Below are 18943 nucleotides of genomic sequence, written 5' to 3' on the forward strand. Positions count from 1 at the left end.
TCTTCTGCCAGTAATCTTCATCTTGGGCTGCCTGTGAACACATTCCACATTTCCCTCTCTCCTTTTTATCCCCCTACTTTTCACACCCAATGACCGTGATTCTCAGAGGAGTCTGTGACCAGCACAGCTTATCCAGGTTTTCCTTGTTCTCTACAGAAAAGAATCAGCCCTAGGGTTTCAGACATCAAAGATCTCAGCAAAGCAGAAATTATAGGGTGTAATGTGAAGATAAAAGCCCAGGAAATAAAATTTGGAAGAGGTAAGAGTAGAAAAAGTCTTTTATTTTTTGTGGCAAAATAGTAAAGGAGGAAAGGGGAAAAAAAAGAGGGTGATGACAGATGTAGGAAAGAAAAACATACTAATCACTCTGAACATTTATATAAAGTAACCTGCACAACATGCATTATCACGTTTGAGCCATACACAAAGTGGACCAAAAACTGATATTAGATCAGTTTTTAAACTAATGGAACCATGCAAAGGGAAAGAAAAGTCCTGAATGCTTTGGGCAGGTAGTGCGAAGTCCTGTCCTCCATACAAGTCACCCACTAGTCATTCACATCTTTGTGCTGTATCCGTACATCTCTGAAAAATACAGGCTTGATCTGGAGTGGCACTCTCAGAAGATTTCTGCCAGGGTTCTGAAACCTGAACAGTCAGAATTCCAGGGCAGCCCAAGGCTGCTTTCCAGGCTGAGCTAGTGGGAGATAATGCAGCTAAAAAGAGTAAGATAAAAGTCTCCAAGGTTTTCAGAGTCAGGCATCTCTAGTCCCTATAGTTCTGCTTTATTAGAGGCAGAAACTGATCAAGAAAGAGTACTTTCTACCAGCTTGGACTGTAATACTCTCCCATGATGCCTTGTGCTTCATAAAGGATTATTACTTATTAAGGTTATTAACCCTTGAATGAAAAACCTAAGAGATGGTTACAGCTATGCCAAGTTAATAAACATACAATTCGGGTACTTGCAGAAAAAGACCTAATTTTTCTACCTTTTTATTGGGATAATATTTTCCAGTTTTGGGGGGATAATAATATTTTCTCTTCAATGTATCATGAAGACTGATTAATTTCTGAAGTGTTTGAGACTGCAAATGGTTTAGAATTATACTAATGCACATAGGCCTTAGAAGTACACAAATGGGGGAAGGGCGGGAGTGAGGGAAGCTGTGGCTTATAATTAATGACTGCTTCTGGAAAGTACACACTCATATAAATATCTGGTCAATTAAATAACTTAATTTAGTCAATGAATGGATATTACATAATCCCTAGTGAACACTGCACATATCACTGCTACTGGAATTGCTTTAAAACTATTCTTAACTTATCAAATATTTCTATAATGTTCCAAATGCCTTCCCATAGCTACTACTAAATGTTTTGTCCACTTTCTTGCTATTATTCTTGACAAACATCTCACCTGTGATGAGGTAAAGGCCAGTGACACAAACCCTGGGTACTCAACAATTTGAGTACCCAGTCTTATTAACTTTCATGTGAGCTTCTACAAGTAAGGTACCTTGTTTTCTGAGATCCACACAGATATAGTTAACACCTAGCATTTTGTGCCACCATTGTTCTAAGCATGTTATATATAATAATTCTCAAAACAAGCCTATAAGGTGGCCACAGGCAGCTTAGGTAAAACACACGGCACAAGGGAGTTCACTGAGCCATTACTCAGCAATGATCAGTTTTTATCTAAAATGTCCACATGGCTCAGAAAAATATCTAAGCAGTCAAAAACAAACATAAGCTTCCTATAATTAATACTTTTTTCATAGGTAGTAAAATTGGTCTAGCTATGGTAGACAAAAATTCTGTTCCCCTTCCAATTCACATACTCTAAATTGGTTCAAATTTTATCTGTTAGTAAGAGTTCAAAAGGAAGAGCAAATATAAATTAAATTAACATCTTTCTTTTATACCAGGCATAGCTAACTTATTGACTTCAATACCCAGATAAAGTGTACTCAATTAGGTCATGAAAGTCACTGGAACCCTACCACCATGCTATGCAGGAACTTACTGAACTGTTTTTTAACCTTTCGTTACCACTATTCAGAAAGTTTCCAGAAAGATTTAAAAAGAAAAGTAAAAAAGAGGAAGGTCAAAAGCTGCAAAGTTCATAAGAGTCCTTCCATTTGAAGAAAGGCTGAAGAGACCATACTAGGACTGAACTGTCCGGAGACTGTGTGAAAACTTATGTAATACAAAGAGACCTGAAGAACCAATTAGAACAAAGTTACATGGGATTTTGTGAGAAGCAGTAAATTATGGACAAAAAGCATTATTATATTTTCACTGCAACTCATACAAAGGCTTGGGACACCCACAGGATTGTATCTTGCAGAAAACTAGAAAATGCTAAAATGGAGTCAAAATAGGTGTTGCTGTTATGTCAAAAAACAAAAATTAATTTATAAGCTATAACTGGGCTATTGGTGATCTGATTTAGGAAAGAAGATTTGAGAAGACTAAGTCCACTTTTCCTTTCAGGTTAATTTTTGTACGCTGTTACTGTTTCTCGATTTATGACACTAGCATTCTAATTATATTCTCCAACTGTCCAATTCAACCTCTGTGTTGTCACTAACCATCTAAGTAACAGAGAACCTTCAAGTGTTTGGTTCTCTGATACTCACAGGGTAAAGTCCAAACTCCTTAGCACTGCATACCCACCCTCTTCCTCTTCCAGCTCCTCTCCCAAATGCACCATTCACAGGCAGGAGCTCCCTTCACAGTCTCCTCCCACCCCTGACCTAACACCTCCATCTCTGTGGTGCTCAAATCCCAAACTTACGGTGTGTTTTGACGCCTGCAGGTATAGCCCTAATTTCCTCAAAGTGCCATGCAGTTTCACGTTTCTGTATCCCTGTATATGTTACTCCATATGGCTGGAATGCATTTCTCTCCACCTCCCCGGTTCTTCTGTTTGATTAAATTCATCCTTCAGGACTCAGTCTCACATTATCTGAGAAGCTTTTCTGATATCCTCATCCTTAGGTGGGTCAGATGCTCTTTGGACACTGCACTGTATTCCTCCACTAGACTATGAACTGCTTTACCACTTTCTAGCTGAGTGATCTTGGACAAGTTCATTAATTTCACTGAGCCCATTTCTTCATATAAAGAACATTAGCATTCATTTGCTATCACTATGAAATACGAATGTGAAAAACCACTTTGTAGATGGCCAAGCACTATGTAAGCATTAACAATCTTATCATAAACCAAAGCAGCACACACTAGCCTAGGTGAATACACTTCAGTTGATCTAAGGGTAGGATTCATCTCTCGGTTTCCAGGCCCCTCTCCAAGGATGCCCTGCATTTTATCCAACTTTCTGACTCCACTAAGTCCTTGTGCTTCTATCTTCAAAGGGAAAAAAAAAATCTATCACATTGTCTAGGTCACCTTAAGATAAGACTTAATGGGAAGCGTCTCAAGGGTAAGGATTATCCTTTTTTTCACCTTCCCTGTTGCCTTCACAAGAGTATAGTGTGATCCGCAGACAAATACTGGTAAAAATTTAAAAAACGAATCAATGGGTGAATACAAGCATATCCTGTCCTCAGTGAGCTTATAATCAAAAGGAGTGAGCGATGTGACATGTCTCATATGAATCTGGCCTTGTGAAAGTGGTAACAAATGCCTTCAATGTCATCTTAAAGAGCAGTAAGAAATTGAATTTCCTGTTGTGTTTATTTGGTGATTTGATACATGTTGTAATTGCTATCTTAGTGACTTATGTTTAACGTATGAATGTTTTAACATTATTAGAATCACTTATACAATTCAATACCTATTTTTAAAAATATTTTCTGCACTAGTCCCTATGAGAATATGAAGATAAAGGTGATGAACTTTACCCATAAGATGCTAAACATACAGAAAGGAAGCTAAGTCATCAATATATACAAATAATACAAGGCAGACTGTTGTAAGATGTATGGAAGGCCTAAGGCTAGTGACAGTCAAGGAAGACATCTGAGCTAGGGCACTGGGCCCATAAAAATTATAGCTATACATTACAGGTTACTGGCGCCAACAGCTTCTGTTACTACAGAATATCTATTATATATAGGTACATATATATAAAACATTTACTACATACAACGGCAGATGTTTCTGATGGCCTTCCTCCCATAATCTAATTACAAACCTAATTGTGTTGTCTAATGAATAAGGTCGTGCTGTTAACGCGAACATCACGTGTGTACCAAGCCCAGGTTCAAGGCCCTTAGGTATATTACCTCATTTAATCTCCACAACAACCCTACGAGGTAGATGCAATAATCTCTACTTTACAGATGAGAAAACCAAGGCATGAGCCTTGTAACCTTTCCAGGTTAAGAGGCAAAAATGAAAACATGTAAACAAGGAGCTGAGAGAGACAACGAGTACCCCGCACAGAGTGAGCGGACCCCGCTCGCCTCAAGTGCTCCGAGCAGTGCTTTCCAGCCCTCCCGAGCGCACCTGGTGGGAACAGCCCATCTCCTCTGCCTTCTCCCCAGGTGGGAACAGCCCATCTCCTCTCCCTTCTCGCCGGGTGGGAACAGCCCATGTCCTCTGCCTTCTCGCCGGGGGGGAACAGCCCATCTCCTCTGCCTTCTCCCCGGGTGGGAACAGCCCATCTCCTCTGCCTTCTCGCCAGGTGGGAACAGCCCATCTCCTCTGCCTTCTCGCCAGGTGGGAACAGCCTATGTCCTCTCCCTTCTCCCCAGGTGGGAACAGCCTATGTCCTCTCCCTTCTCCCCAGGTGGGAAAAGCCCATCTCCTCTGCCTTCTCGCCGGGTGGGAAGAGCCTATCTCCTCTGACTTCTTGCCAGGTGGGAACAGCCTATGATCTCTCCCTTCTCGCCAGGTGGGAACAGCCTATCTCCTCTGCCTTCTCCCCAGGTGGGAACAGCCCATCTCCTCTCCCTTCTCGCCGGGTGGGAACAGCCCATCTCCTCTGCCTCCCCGCCAGGGGTTACCTCTCTTTTCCCAAGTCCACCAGTGAACCGCTGATTCAGATTCAGGTCCTCGCAAACATTCCCAACCCAGAGGGCAGACGGGCACGTAAACCACAGGCAGTTCGGGGCAAGTGAGACCGAATCAGGTGCCGGGGCGGACAAAGCTCAGGCAGGGTCAGGAGAGCACACCTTTCGGGCCGGGCACCCGTTCCCGGACCAGCTCCGGGCGACGGCCCCGCAGCAGCCGCCGGCCCACCCGGGAGGCGCCGCCCCGGCAGCCCGCTCCCCCGCCGACCCCAGGCGGGCTCCGTCCCCCGTCGTCCCTGGCGCCCCGGCCGGCTACTCACGGTTCCAGTACACCGGGTAGCACTCTCCTTCGGTCACATCCACCTCGTAGAGGCCGCCGCGCACACACACCCGCTCCACGCGCCCCAGCTCCTCCAGCGCGCGCGCGCGCCCCGCCCGGCGCGGGCACAAGCCGCAGCCGCGGTCCCCGTCGTCGTCGTCCCCGTCGTCGTCGTCGTCGCCGCCGTCGTCGTCCGCGGGGCCGGAGGCCGGGGCGCGCGCCGGGCGGCCGTCCGGGGCCGGCGGCAGGGCTCGGAAGGCCAGCTCGATGCGCAGCGAGTCGTAGCCGATGAAGGGCTTCCAGGCCTTCCTGTCCTCGCGGTAGAACCAGCGCACCTCCTCCGGGCCCAGCTCCGTCACCACCTCGTAGCGGGGCCGCGCGGCCGCGCCGCCCAGCCGCGTGCGCTTCCTCTCCGCCGGCCCGCCGCCCCCCGCGCCCCCCGCGCCCGGCGCCGCGGGCCCGCCGCCCTCGCGCTCGCCCTCGCCCTCGCGGTAGCAGCGCCGCGGCGGCGCCGGCCCGGCCGAGCGGCGGCCGCAGGGCTCGTCCCTCAGGCGCGGCTCCAGCGCCGGGCGGCGGCCGTGGTCCTCGGCGCCCGGCGTCAGGCGCAGCCCGGGCTCCCCGCGCAGCAGCGCCAGGCCCGCCGCGTCGTCGCCCGGGTCCCCGCCGGGCAGGCGCTCGAAGCCGCCGCCGTTAGGCTCGGGGCTCCGCGGAGAGCCGGCGCCCGGGTAGCTCATGCTGTGGAGACGCCGCCGGCTGCTCGGCCCCCGCGCGGCCGCCTCACACGCGCCGCCGCGCTCGCCGCCGGGAGTTTTAATCTTTCAAATCCCGACCCGGCTGCGGCGGCGGCGGCGTCGCGGCGGCAGCTCCGCCTCCCCGCCCCGCCCCACGCCCCGCCCACGCCCCGCCCACGCGCCCACGGCTGGCGGCCGCCGCAGCCGCGTCCCGCCGCGCACCCCATTGTCACGCAGCCCGGCGGAGGCGGTGCTTGGCCCCCGCCCTGCCCCCGGCCCCGCCCCGCCGGCCGCGCGCGCGCGCCGCCCGGAAGCCCCGCCCCAGCCCCGCCCCACCGGCTCCCGCGCCTGCCGGCCGGCCTGCGGCGGGAGCGGGGTCCTCGCCCGGCTCCACGGCCCCCCTGAGCCGCTCTCGCGTCCTCCCGCCGCGCCGCTGCGGCCGGGCCCCGCCCTTCCGCGGGTCAGAGCCCGGGGGCGGACCCGCTTCGCCCGACCCCTCCTCGCGGTCCGGGTCGTGAGCCCCACGGCGTAGCCTCGCGTCCGCAGGGCCCTCGGGAGGGGGTGGTCCCGGCGCTGCCCTGGGGCCTCACCCGGCGCCGGGTTCGGGTTCCTCCCGAGCGGCCGGCCCGAGCGAAGGCACCCCGCGCGGCCCCCGGGCCCTGAGGCGGCGTCACCCCCGCCGGCCCGCGGCCGCGCCTCCGCCCCGCGTCGCTGCTGGGCTCCCCGCCCGTGCCCTGTGCCCGCGGCCCCCGGCGGAGCCCGAGCGCGTGTGTCCACCTCTCCCACGCGCAGCGGGCGCCGTCGGCGTGGACCGGGAGCAGGGCATGGCCCGGCTGTTGCGGGCACATCGCTGGGTTGAGAGCCAGAAAACCCGGTTCTAGGGTTAGTTTTGATGGCAAACCGCAGGCAGGCACCTCATCTCCACCTTGGTGGTTTCCTCATCTGTAACATGTAGTGATTATGGGACTAGATGATCTCTCATCTTTCATCTGATTCTTCCTGTCCTGCCTCTGCTTCCTAGAGCATCTTTTCAGACCACCTGATCCCGACAGGAGGGGGAAGTGTTCCTCTATTCCAGTCCCCACCTGTTGGAACAGGTGTCGGGTGGGTCCTCCCCACGCTACACGGTTAGTGTGTGCGATTCCCACAGCGGTGTCTGAACTTCCATGGCTTTCTGTAAAGCATTCTGTTGCATTTTAACAATTACCCAGGACCAAGCCTTCGTCACACAAGCCAAATAAGTGTGAGCGATTCAGACTTTTGGCATTTGTGGACCCATGCTGCTGCAGTAACCAGGCGGATGTGAAGCCAAGCCTGAAGAGTTCTCACTGGTGTGGGAGGAAAAAAGAGGCAAAGCCAGCTGGTTTATAGTATGAGAGACTGAAGCAGCTCATCTGCACATCCTGCCATCCTCCCTTCCCTACTAGGCACACGGCAGGGGCTGTCTAGCAATAACACCATCTTCCCCTCGCTACCTCTCAAAAGTTACATGGTGCAATTTTGTGCCACTGTTCCCTTTTCTTCTCTCCTAAAGGTTGTCCCTGTTGTCCATTTTAAGCCATTTTCACCTGTGTGAAAATATTAGGGTTAGCCTTATGCCATGTAATTTATTATGAGCCAATACCCCACACCTGCACTTGAAATGGCTTTGTTCAAAGTAAAGGACAGAATGTTTAGAGTGAAGAAACTCATATAACACCCTCTGCTGTATTTCCTATTTGATAAGCCATCTGCTACATTTACGTTTTTATTTTATTTTATTTTATTTTATTTTATTTTATTTTATTTTATTTTATTTTATTTTATTTTATTTTATTTTTAGGATTACTATTTACTTAGTTTCTTAAAATGCAAGTGTCTTAGTCCATTCAGGCTGCTGTAACAAAATATAATAAACTAGATGGCTCATAAACAACATTTATTTCTTACAGTTTAGGAGGCTAGTAAATTCAAGATCATGGTGCTGGCAGATCCTGCATCTGGTGAGAGCTTCCTGGTTCACAGATGGTTGTCTTTTCACTGGGTCTTCACATATTGGAAGGGGCTAAGGAGCTCTGTGAGGCTTCTTTATAAGGGCCTTCATGACTTGATCACCCTCCAAAGATCTCACCTGCTAACACCATCGCCTTGGGGATTAGGATTTCAACATATGAATTTTGGAGCGGTATCAAGATTCAGACCAGAGCAGAGAGTATCTTTGCTGTGTAATGATAACCTAGCCTGCAGCAGGGAACATTCACTGAACCTGTATAGGACGTCTACAGAGTTTCGGGCACTCTGCTAGGCCCTACAGTGAAGCGTTCAGCGATCTAAAGGTATCTTTAAATAAACCCAGAATGCCAACTTTTTAGTTCCTGTGAGGAAAATAACTGTGATGACAGAATGACCACAGGAGTCATTCTTCCCTCAAAGACAAATCAACAGAGGAAGCCGAGTTACAGTCAGAAGGGAGTGCGGCAAGCAGGAATAACGCAGGAATACACAATGAACAAAACCATTCGTCCTTTTGTTTATTCTTTCAACAAACATTTATTGTCTAGTGCTCTTTTGCTGATGGTTTGTTGTTTTATGTTCAATTGAAGTCGCTAAAGATGTAGAATTATTAAATGCATTTACTTAAAGATTTGCAGGAGGTCTGCCCACAAAAACTGCACATATCAAAACCTCATAAAAATTTTTTTATATTCCTTCTGGAAATAAAGGTCAATGGTATTGAAGGTATATATTCAAATGAAAGAAAATGTGAATCAATACGACATGGATGCATACTCAATGGAGGCAGTCACAAAATCCTCATCAGCTTGTTTACATCACAAAGAGCAGAGCTGGCTGTCTCCCTGACCTTTTGTTACAGAAAAGTGAGCTGGACCAGAACTGTAGGCTGCTGTGAGGTCCACATTATGCATCCGTTACAGATGCATCTGAGGACTTTTGTGCTTCAGGATGCTTTCCTATCTCACCCCAGGGCTAAACTGAAAGGACATATTTATTTATTCACAAAGTACGTAGTATATAACTCATATAGGCTTTCAACACAAAGTGACTGATAAGCATAATATCAGGCCGAGAAAGACTTAAAAGCAGCCTATGTCTGTGTGCAGTTTATTCTGGTTTTCATATAACAAGAGAAAAAGGAGAGAAGAAAGAAGTTATGTTTCAATAGGCATTTCCATTAGAGCAACTCTGGGTAATTTGCTGAGTTTTTAAAGGCCTGAATGGCAGAATCAATTTTCTGTTTTTGCAACTGCCGCATAAGAAAGTGTGTTTATCCTTACACCATAAGTCAGCATTTCAAACATAAGGTTGCAGTTTGAACAATGTGTAATTCTAGACTTACAAGCCCGCAAACCTCTTTCATAACTTTCCCACTGGCTCTTTTGAACTATACTAAACAGCTGTTAGGGTAAGGTCATTAATATTGATAAATTAAAATGGGATGGTAGGAAAGCAAAGTTCTTCAGAAATATAATCTTCAAGATTTAACAATCTGTATTTTAAATACAAGAAACGAGTAACAACAGCCTTGACTTTACACTCGTTCTTTCTTCACTTCTTATGTTTGGAACTTCAGATTCAAACTTAATCAGATTCAAACTTAAACAAAATACTTAATCATCAATGAGAGTGTACAAACAGTTCTTCATCTGACTTCGTATTACCATACTTCTCAAGTTAGAAATTATAAACTTTTCTCACTCATATAACTGTACTTGCAGGTTAAAAACTGTAATCCACAGGTATTCTTGAGATGGTTTTAATGAAGGTGTAGAGGGGCAGTATATTAGCTTCCTAGGGCTTCCATAACAAATTTCCACAAACTATGTGGCTTAAAACAACAGAAACTTATTCTCTCATAGTTTTTGATGTTTTGTTTTGTTTTGTTTTGGGGAGGGCGGGTTGTTTGTTTTTTGTTTCTTTGGCCACGCCATGTGGCATGCAGGACTTTAGTTCTCCAACCAGGAATCAAACCCATGCCCCCTGCATTGGGAGCATGGAGTCTTAACCACTGGACTGCCAGGGACGTCCCTCTCAGTTTTGAATGCTGGAAGTCCGAAGTCGAGGTGTCATCAGGGTAGGCTCCTTCTGGAGGCTCTGAGGGAGAAGCCCCCCTGCCTCCTGCTTGCTGGCGATGCTTGGTTTCTAGCTGCATCACTCCAATCTCGCTCTCTGTCATCACGTGGGGTTCTTCCTTGTGTGTCTGCGTCACTGTGTGTCCGCTTCTCTTCTTATAAGGACGCTAGTCTTTGGATTTAGGTCCCACTCTAATCCAGTATGACCTCATTTTAAGTGATTACATCTGCAAAGACTCTATTTCAAAAAAAGGTCACATTCTAATGTTCCAGGTGGACAGGAATTTTGGGGGCCGGGGGACACTATTCAGCCCACTATAGACAATGAACGTGCAAACACAAGTGTTTAAACAGCTTTGTTGAACATATATATAAACAATGACCAGATTAATTTTTTTTTTTTTTCTCTTGGCCCACATGGGCTTATTTGAGAATCCTCAATTAGTTTATTTGCATATTCAGTTGGAGAAAACTATAGAATAAGACAATAAGAATGGGAAGCATGTTTCAATTGGCATTTTCAGGCCTCCAAATATAAATATAATAAATCCATAATTGCTTTCCTCAGAGAAACTAACACAATTATCTCAAAGTACAGATTAATTTTTGCTTGGAGAACTCTTGTATATGTAAATGAAATAGTAAATGTAAAATCATAAATACAGATGCAGGAGTTCAACATTCCAAATTCTGAAAGGCATATGGTACACAGGAGATTTTGCAAACTGTTTACTACAGTAAGGGCAGTTATCCACTACAAAACAAAAATGATATTTGCAGAGGTAGCTCCGGGAAAAGTGGCTTTTGACCCATTCAACCATTTCCGTTCTCCACCCACCCAATTATCTGCTCACTCTCTCACCTATTCAAAAAGAACTTAGTTGATTTCTAAAAGTACATTCAAAACAATGAATATAATAAGTGAAAAAATTGGATAAAGGGGAAAAGTGAGTTTAGAAAAATAAGAAGTCAGGGAATGAGACATACTGGATGAAGTCTCATATATTTGTGAAATACAGATGGACCACAACTTGGCTCTGAGCTTTCCAGTAGATTAGTTCTATGATCCATGGTCTTGAGAAAACGAAACAGTTATTGATATTTTTCTTTATATGTAAACAAGGACGTAAAGCATAATTTAGCTAAGGGAATTTCTTACTTTCATCTTTAGAATTTTATATGGCAAATATATTATTGTAACACTTTACTATGGATAGTCCTCTCTGAAATTTCTCAGAGACGTCACAGATTTTCTACAGAACATTTGCGGGGTGGGGGCAATGGGAGAGAGAGTTTCTTTTCTAAACACTTACAAACAGAGACATAGTACTAGAAAATACAATTCAAAGTGTATTATCTCTGTTGTGACAACAAAACAATAAGGACAAACAAAAAACCAACCCAGAGCAGGTGCTGTCTTGGCACTGGAATACAAATAGCAGAATGGTTAGGTCGCCTACTGCACATCTGTGAAACGGTGGAACGCTGGGCAAAGAGCAATGAAAAAGAATGTACTGGCACAGAACGACCTCCGAGTCGTATTAAGCGAACGTTAAGTTACAGAAGAATTATCTGTGGTTTGATTGCCTGTTTCCATTAAAAACACAAACCCATACCCTCTATGTGTATGCAGACACGTTTGTATATATTCACCTACGTATGTGTAAATAATCCATAAAAGTTTGAACGGATGAGCTGCAAATTACTCACACAGTTACTTCTGTATGGAGGAGAGAAAATGACATTGGACCTCAAGTTCTATATTCACTGAAATTTATAGAGAAGCATACATTTGCATGTTATTTGAATAATTAAAAAATTACTGTACTGATATCATTGTCTTTCTCACATGGTCCCACCAGGGACTTATCCTCTGTAAGCCTTTGTTCAGTTTTGATGGGAAGGATATTGCAAAGCTCAAGCTGCGTCAACATAGTTCTTCAGTAGCCTGCCATGCTGGGTCCTCCCTTCCTACCTTGTCTGATATACAACCATAGTTTGAGGCACTTTCTCGAGTTACAGAATAAAGGTAGGGGCATTTGTTCTTGTATATGTGTCCTTAAAATGTGTGCATCTGGTGTGGCCAAGGTTTTCATTCAGTATAAATGAGGGTATATTAAGTTTTTAATGCCAAGTGATACCTTGAGCTCCCACGGATTTGACTGCTAGTCAAGCATTTTCCAAATATATCCTGCTGTCCCCAGAAGGATGGCTCACCGCTGCTCACAGTCTGTTCTGTCCACGGCGGTCCTTCTCCTCGCCCACCACGTTCCATTTCTACTGCTCTGGTAATACTGTGTCTACCCACATGCCCTGACTGGCCTCCACCGTGCTCATGGCGCCATCCTCTCCTGATATTGGCAGTAGCTTTGCCAAGTTGCTGTCTTCAGACTCTTCCCACGCCTCCACCGTCCAGGTGCCAGAGCCCCACTGGGCTGAGCTGGGAGGAGAAGAGATCCGCTCTCTCTCTTCCGGGCTCTGAACCGCACCTTTCACCTGGAACTTAGAGACTCTGCTTAGAGTCACAAAGTTCTCCTTCAACCTCTCCCTTCAATTTCCAGTCCTCAGGGCCAACTCTCAGCTCCCCTCTTCTTCCTGACTTTCCCCTTTCCAACATAAAAGATGAAGATAAAGCTTGGGATCAACTAGCACAGAACAGTATGTGATCAGATCGGAACATCTAGCACCTGTGGTCAAGCTAACACACTAAAAAGGTCAAGCACCTTAATAGCTTCTCCCAAGAACAAACAGTTTCCTCCAAAGGCAAAGACAGATGTCTCCACTTCTGGGTACAAAAGAAACTGCAACTCTTAAATGACAACTTTCTCACTTATGCTCACTTTATAGGAAAACCCTCGATGTTTCCCCTTCCTCCTGTGTAGGAAAAAACCCAGTTCTTTCCTACTGCCTTTCTCCCCTGTGTGTCTTCTTTACCTCCACACACAATAATTCACTTCTGACGCTCTGGTCACCAAATGTGTGGAGGTTTTTCCCCACACCAAGAAATTCTCCGTGACACCAGCTGGGTATCCTACAATTTAACTCAATTCTGACACTATCTACCTGGAGATACTGCCAGATCTCACAAGTTAAGGACTCAGTCCCACAAGCTGCCCCTCCACCACACTTCAGATGCCAACTGCAAGTAGTAGGTCCCCAGGTTACCCATCACTTCTCTCTAATTTGGCTGCAAATCAGAGATTCCTACAATCTCCCCTCAGTTTTGATTAATTTGCTAGAGTGGCTCACAGAACTTGGGGAAACACTTAGTTACGTTTACCAGTATATTAAAGGATATGATAGAGCCTGCAGATGAACAGCCAGATGAAGAGATACACAGGGCAAGGGATGTGGGGAAGGGCTCAGAGCTTCTCTCTGGGCCCACACTCTCCCAGCACCTCCATGTGCTCACCAACCGGGAGGCTCTCTGAACCCCATACTTTTGGGATTTTTATGGAGACATCATCATGGAGATGTGATCAATCACTAAGTCCATTTTCATTCCTTCTGCCTTCTCAAGAGAAAGGGTGGGGGGAGGGGCAGGGCTGTAAATTCTAAGCTTCTCATCAAGGCTTGGTCTTTAGGATAACCAGCCCTCATCCAGAAGCCATACAGGAGCTGAATCAGAGTCACTTCGTTAGAACAAAAGACGCTCCTATCACCCAGGAAATTACCAGGGTTTCAGGAGCTCTGTGCTAGGGATCGGGGGGCAGGGACCTGTTCATATTTTCTATTGTCTCACACTTACCCGGGTTTGAAAAATCTTAAGGCCTAGGCTCAGCTAGGACGTCCTGGGAGGAAAGAGATAGCTTTTTCCCCCATTAACCAAATAAATTCACAATAGTTTATCAGGTTGGTAAAGGCACAAAGGGTTAAAACTCTTAAGACCAAGCAATGTCAGTGTATGAAAGAGCTGGAACCAGAAAACACTGGGTAGTTCCATATGAATCTGGTAGAAAACAGGAAGGAAGGAAGGACAGAGGGTGTGAAGGAAAGTTTCCAAAAAGAGACTCTAGACAGGAGTCATGTGGAAGACAAACTCTGGCCCTATCAATTAAGCGATAAATGTTTTGACTGCCTAAATTCACCCAGAAGTGAATATCATTACAAACTAAAAAAGTTGTCATAAAGGCGACTGACATGAGATTATGAATCTTAATAGATAGAGAGTTCCTATTCGTAGATTGGAAAAACTAATAAGCCCCTGTCAAAACACTGGCAGAAGTTATGAACAGAAAATCAGCTGAAGAGGGAATGAAAACTTAAAAATGGTTGAAAGAATTGGGTAGAAGGTTTATTTGGCACATTAACAAAACCAAGTATAAAGTAAAACAGCTGTGTGCCACTTTGTGCCAAGCACAGCTTGTTTGCTCTGGACCACAGAGGCCCCAGGTGAGCACCATGCTCGCGAGGCTGGGGTTTGTCCTGCAATGCTAGGGACAAGATGGCGGACTGTGTCTCTTAGCAGAAGACTAACATCATGTCAGCCCCCTCCCTCTTTTTAAAAGGAAGATTAATTACTCAGTGGTGTATAGGATGGATTCAAGAAGATGAGATTGCCTACCATAATTGTAAAGATGTGGGAACAGCTCTGGAAATGATCTGCATGGGCATGTTGTTGAAAATCTAGCTTTGGGGACTTCCCTGGTGGTGCAGAGGTAAGAATCCACCTGCCAATGCAGGGGACATGGATTTGATCCCTGGGCCAGGAAGATCCCACATCCCTCGGAGCAACTAAGCCCGAGCGCCACAACTACCGAGCCTGTGCTCTAGAGCCCACAAGCCATAGCTACTAAGCCCGTGTGCCAGAACTACTGAAGCCTACCTGCCTAGAGCCCCTGCTCCACAACAAGAGAAGCCATTGCAATGAGAAGCCTGCGCACTGCAATGAAGAGTAGCCCTGCTTGCCACAACTAGGGAAAGCCCACACACAGCACAGCAACGAAGACCCAATGTGGCCAAGAAAAAAAAAAAAGAAAGAAAGAAAAGAAAGGAAAAGAAAAGAAAAAATCTAGCTTTGGAAAAACTCATGAGGAAGGACTGAATTATGCACTGACTTCTTCCATCCATTACACTGTGTCTCAGTAGACCTCGCTGCTTGATAAGTGACGCTGATGTACCATGAGGCTCTGTATAAGTGGATATCACACAAGAACAGCCCACAACTCACTTTTCAAATTGAACAGAGGTGTCTTTTTAAAGAAATTTTGTCCTTCCAGAAAAATTAGGAGGCATCAACATCAGGAATTAGGGGATGCTGAAACCTTGATTTCAGACTCTGGCTTCCAGAACTGTGAGAGAATAAATTTTTTTTTGTTTTAAGCCATCCCCCCCAAAAAAAAAGAATTAGGGGATTTCCATTTACGGAAAGTGCTTTTTTTTTTTTTCCCCTTCTCAGTGTCTGTGACCCATGCGGAACAATGTTCTCAGCCGCCTTAAAATGGTTATACCATCCATTTTTTAACGGTCCTGCTTCATTGCAAAGATAGCTGACCATAATTGAGGCTTCCTTAAGTTTGGCTTCAGTCCAAGAACAAAGAGTTTTCAGATACATATTTTAAAAAATATCAGCAATCTTCTTCAAAGATGCCCTTCCTCAGATGAACATAAATATTGTTTCCTGCTTTCAAAGAAATGACTGAACAGCAATTCTGTTTGATTGGCAACAACATTGAGCACAGCCCCATTTTCCTGCCCAGATTTCTTCTGTTTACTTCCTATGTGTCAATCATGCTCCCCGCAGCTCACCAAGGACATGGTGATGCAAGGACGGCTAACCCTTTGCCCTACAGGCCTGCTGTCATCTGGTCCATCGGCTGCACTCAAGCGACTGGAGAGCCAGTTAACTGTTTTTTGTTTTTTTTAAGTGCCATGTGACCCACATGGCATGAGGCAGAGGCTCTCGATTTGCTTCTGTCCATGTCAACTATTGCATGGAAGCTTTTCCCAGAACTTTTCCAGGAAGAGCTCTGGGTTTGGAAAAATAACATTTGGGCTATAGTAACGTTCTCTTTTTTTTGTAAGTGGGTACAGTCAGCTTTGCGGATCCCAGCAGTCCTTGGCAGGGTCCTTCACCCAAATGGAAGGACTATTAACAGAGATCAGGGAAAGCATGTGTCTTTCAAGATGTAGAATGAATACCAGCGTGTGGGAATGAAGGAGTGGAATAAGTATGGGACAGGAAATTAGGAAACCAGGATTCTAGACTCAGGTCTGCCACCAACTAGACACGTGACCTCTGGTAACCCTGTTAGCCTCATGAGCCTGACTTTTTTCATTTGCAAGAGGAGGAGACTGAGCTAAGCTTGTTTCTAGCTATGATCCCCTACGATTATTTTTCCCACTCCCAAATTTGGTGTCGATGACTACATAAGAGTTTTGCCAAATGGGGGTGTCTGGAATGCCGTTATTAGCACCAGCCAAGATGTAAGCAATTACACCGCCACGTTATGCTAACCCAGAGGGAACTAAAGCTAGTGAAATAATGGGAGTGTCCTGTGGGTTGGAGAGACATTGGATGTGGCTTAGTGACTCCTTACGTGATCTTGTGTGTTCCCTCTCTTGTCTATGCGTCTCTCAGTTTTTCATTCTTCTCTTACCTTATTCTTGTGTTTTACAGTGTTTTATATTCCTCTTCCAACACTGACCCTTTTCTTTCCTTCACAGTATTCAGACTTCAGTGTTCTTGCAGAGTAATTTTCAGAATTTGGGGTCTGAAAGAAATGTCACATTGTATCTCTTGCTAAGTGACATATGATCCTGGCCAACTTCACGCATCAGGTCACACTGGGCAAAGCCTCTGCAGCGTGAGTGAGGGTGGCGCTGCCCCGCGGGAGTTCCGGGCACTGGGGTCCTGGGAGAGGATGCTTATACGTGGCATCCAAGTACAAGTGCCATGTGACCCACGTGGCACGAGGCAGAGGCTCTCGATTTGCTTCTGTCATGTCAGACCTTGTGCCCTATCTTCTTGTTTCTAAAAAACACTGTTCTCTCTGTTTAAACTGCAACTTCTATTAACCAACGTAGAGAGTACACATTTCAGGCTACATACGCAGTTATGCAAGAAACATACCTTCTTTTTCCTCTGTTCGGCCAGGTGGTCAGAAATTAATCTCCGGGTCTGAGTTCTGGGGTGCTCCCCTGTGCCAAGGCGTCAGACGGGAGGTCGGGGGCCGGGAACACGTGTTTTATGTTGTCATCATTTATCCTTTCTAGCATCTGCCAAGATGGTCCGCTTTCCTGTCTGGTCTTTGGTGTTTGGTCAGTGGGTCACTCTTGTGTCCCCCTTGTCCCAGTCTCAAGGCGTCTTCAGGCCTGCTGGCCCCCCCTCAGTTGTATGCTGGGCATTGTTCAGCTTGAAGGCCACGGGGGAATATGGAGAACTCCGTGACGCTGTCGCAGGCTCTCTGGGCAAGGGGAGACCTTGTGCGGCCGTTTCTACGCTCCCACACTAGGCCGAGCGGGCAGAGGTGAAGGACCTAGCAGGCTCCCAGGCTCCCCCACGGCAGGGAACGTAGAATGACCTGGCTGTGGGGCCCAGGGAAGGGCCCGGGGTACCAGGCACTACAGGGCGGAGGGGTGGGGAGGGGTGGCGGGTGAGAGTAAGGGGGAGGACTCTAGGTTAATGTCGCAAAATATTACCCCACTGCACCAGTATTAATGAGTCTATAATTAATCCTTGATTTGGGGCACCGCAATAGTAAATCTATAAACTATTTTGATTTTTTTCATTCTAAAGATATAGCTAAGGTAGGACGTTGTTTTCAAAAGTCCAATGCTGTCCGTAGTAACAGTGATTTTACAAAGGGTTGATGCTCTTGGTGCTTCTATTTTCCTTTCCTTCTCTCTTTTCCTGTCTTTCAGCGCTTCCTCTTCCGAGTCACTTCTGCTATCCTGATTTCCTCTGTCCCGGCGGAGAAATGAGATATGTCGTCCACGCCGAACATCTCTGTCCTGTGGGAGCATTTAAAATCTGAAAAGGGTGGTAGAGATAGGTCAGTGTTGAGCACAAAGACTGGAGCACCATAAGTGGAATTTAAGATAACTGTAGGGGAGAGATTTTTACCTTTTTTTCACTATAGGTGTGACCACTCCATGGTTTAGGGTAAAGCTGTGGGTTCTCTCTCATGCCCCCTCCCTGAAAGGCTGGGACACATCAGATAAGGGAGGAAAACTCAGATAAAGGAGCAGCCGCCTGAAGGTGCAATGAGCTGATGTGAGGGGTGTCTGCAAGGCTGTGGGGGCAGCGCTGCAGGGCTGCTGTCCGGAGCCGGTTAGAGACGGGCATGGAACCCGGCTGGGCCACTGGAAGGTTAGGGTGGGTGGAGAAGCGTGGGAGGGGGCTGAGGGTTTCCCAGGTGAGGGCTAAAACTCAGAACAGGAAAGGACATTTGCTTTACGTCGTGCTTGGTGTTTGCTGTGGGCTCAAAGATACAGAGCCAGAGTGAGCGAGGGATCATGACAGAAAGATGAGGGAAGTGGCTGCTGGTTAGTGTTCTTGGAAAGCCCCTGACACGCAAGTGTGCTATTTCTTTCTTTTTGAAATAAAGTCTGAATGTATTTTAGGAGTTGGTATTTGGCATATTCCTTAAGTACCAAGCAGAGTTCTTAATATAATGGCTTTCAGATGTATCTTATTAGGTACATTCTCGGTGCGAAAGTTGTAAAAAGTCTGTCTTAGTCTGTTCAGGCTGCCATTACAAAATAACCATAGACTGGGTAGCTTATCAATGGCAGAAATTCATTTCTAACAGTTCTGGAATCTGAGACGTCCAAGATCAAGGCCCTGGCAGGTTCAGTATCTGGTGAGGGTCAGCTTTCTGGTTCATAGCTGTC

General features: G+C 46.4%; 1 protein-coding gene across 7 annotated transcripts in view; it reads right to left on the minus strand.

Moving 5' to 3' along the window:
• Positions 1-6149, minus strand: part of DDHD1 (DDHD domain containing 1) — a 94207-nt gene extending 88058 nt beyond the window's left edge. For all 7 annotated transcript variants that reach the window (XM_057723953.1, XM_057723950.1, XM_057723954.1 and 4 more), the window contains exon 1: positions 5309-6149. In XM_057723953.1, coding sequence (XP_057579936.1) covers positions 5309-6041 — 733 coding nt within the window. In that variant the 5' untranslated portion in view covers positions 6042-6149. The remainder of the gene's footprint in view (positions 1-5308) is intronic.
• Between the last annotated feature and the right edge of the window lie 12794 nt (positions 6150-18943).

This window comes from Hippopotamus amphibius, chromosome 2, assembly GCF_030028045.1.
Source record: "Hippopotamus amphibius kiboko isolate mHipAmp2 chromosome 2, mHipAmp2.hap2, whole genome shotgun sequence".
Lineage (NCBI taxonomy): Eukaryota > Metazoa > Chordata > Mammalia > Artiodactyla > Hippopotamidae > Hippopotamus > Hippopotamus amphibius.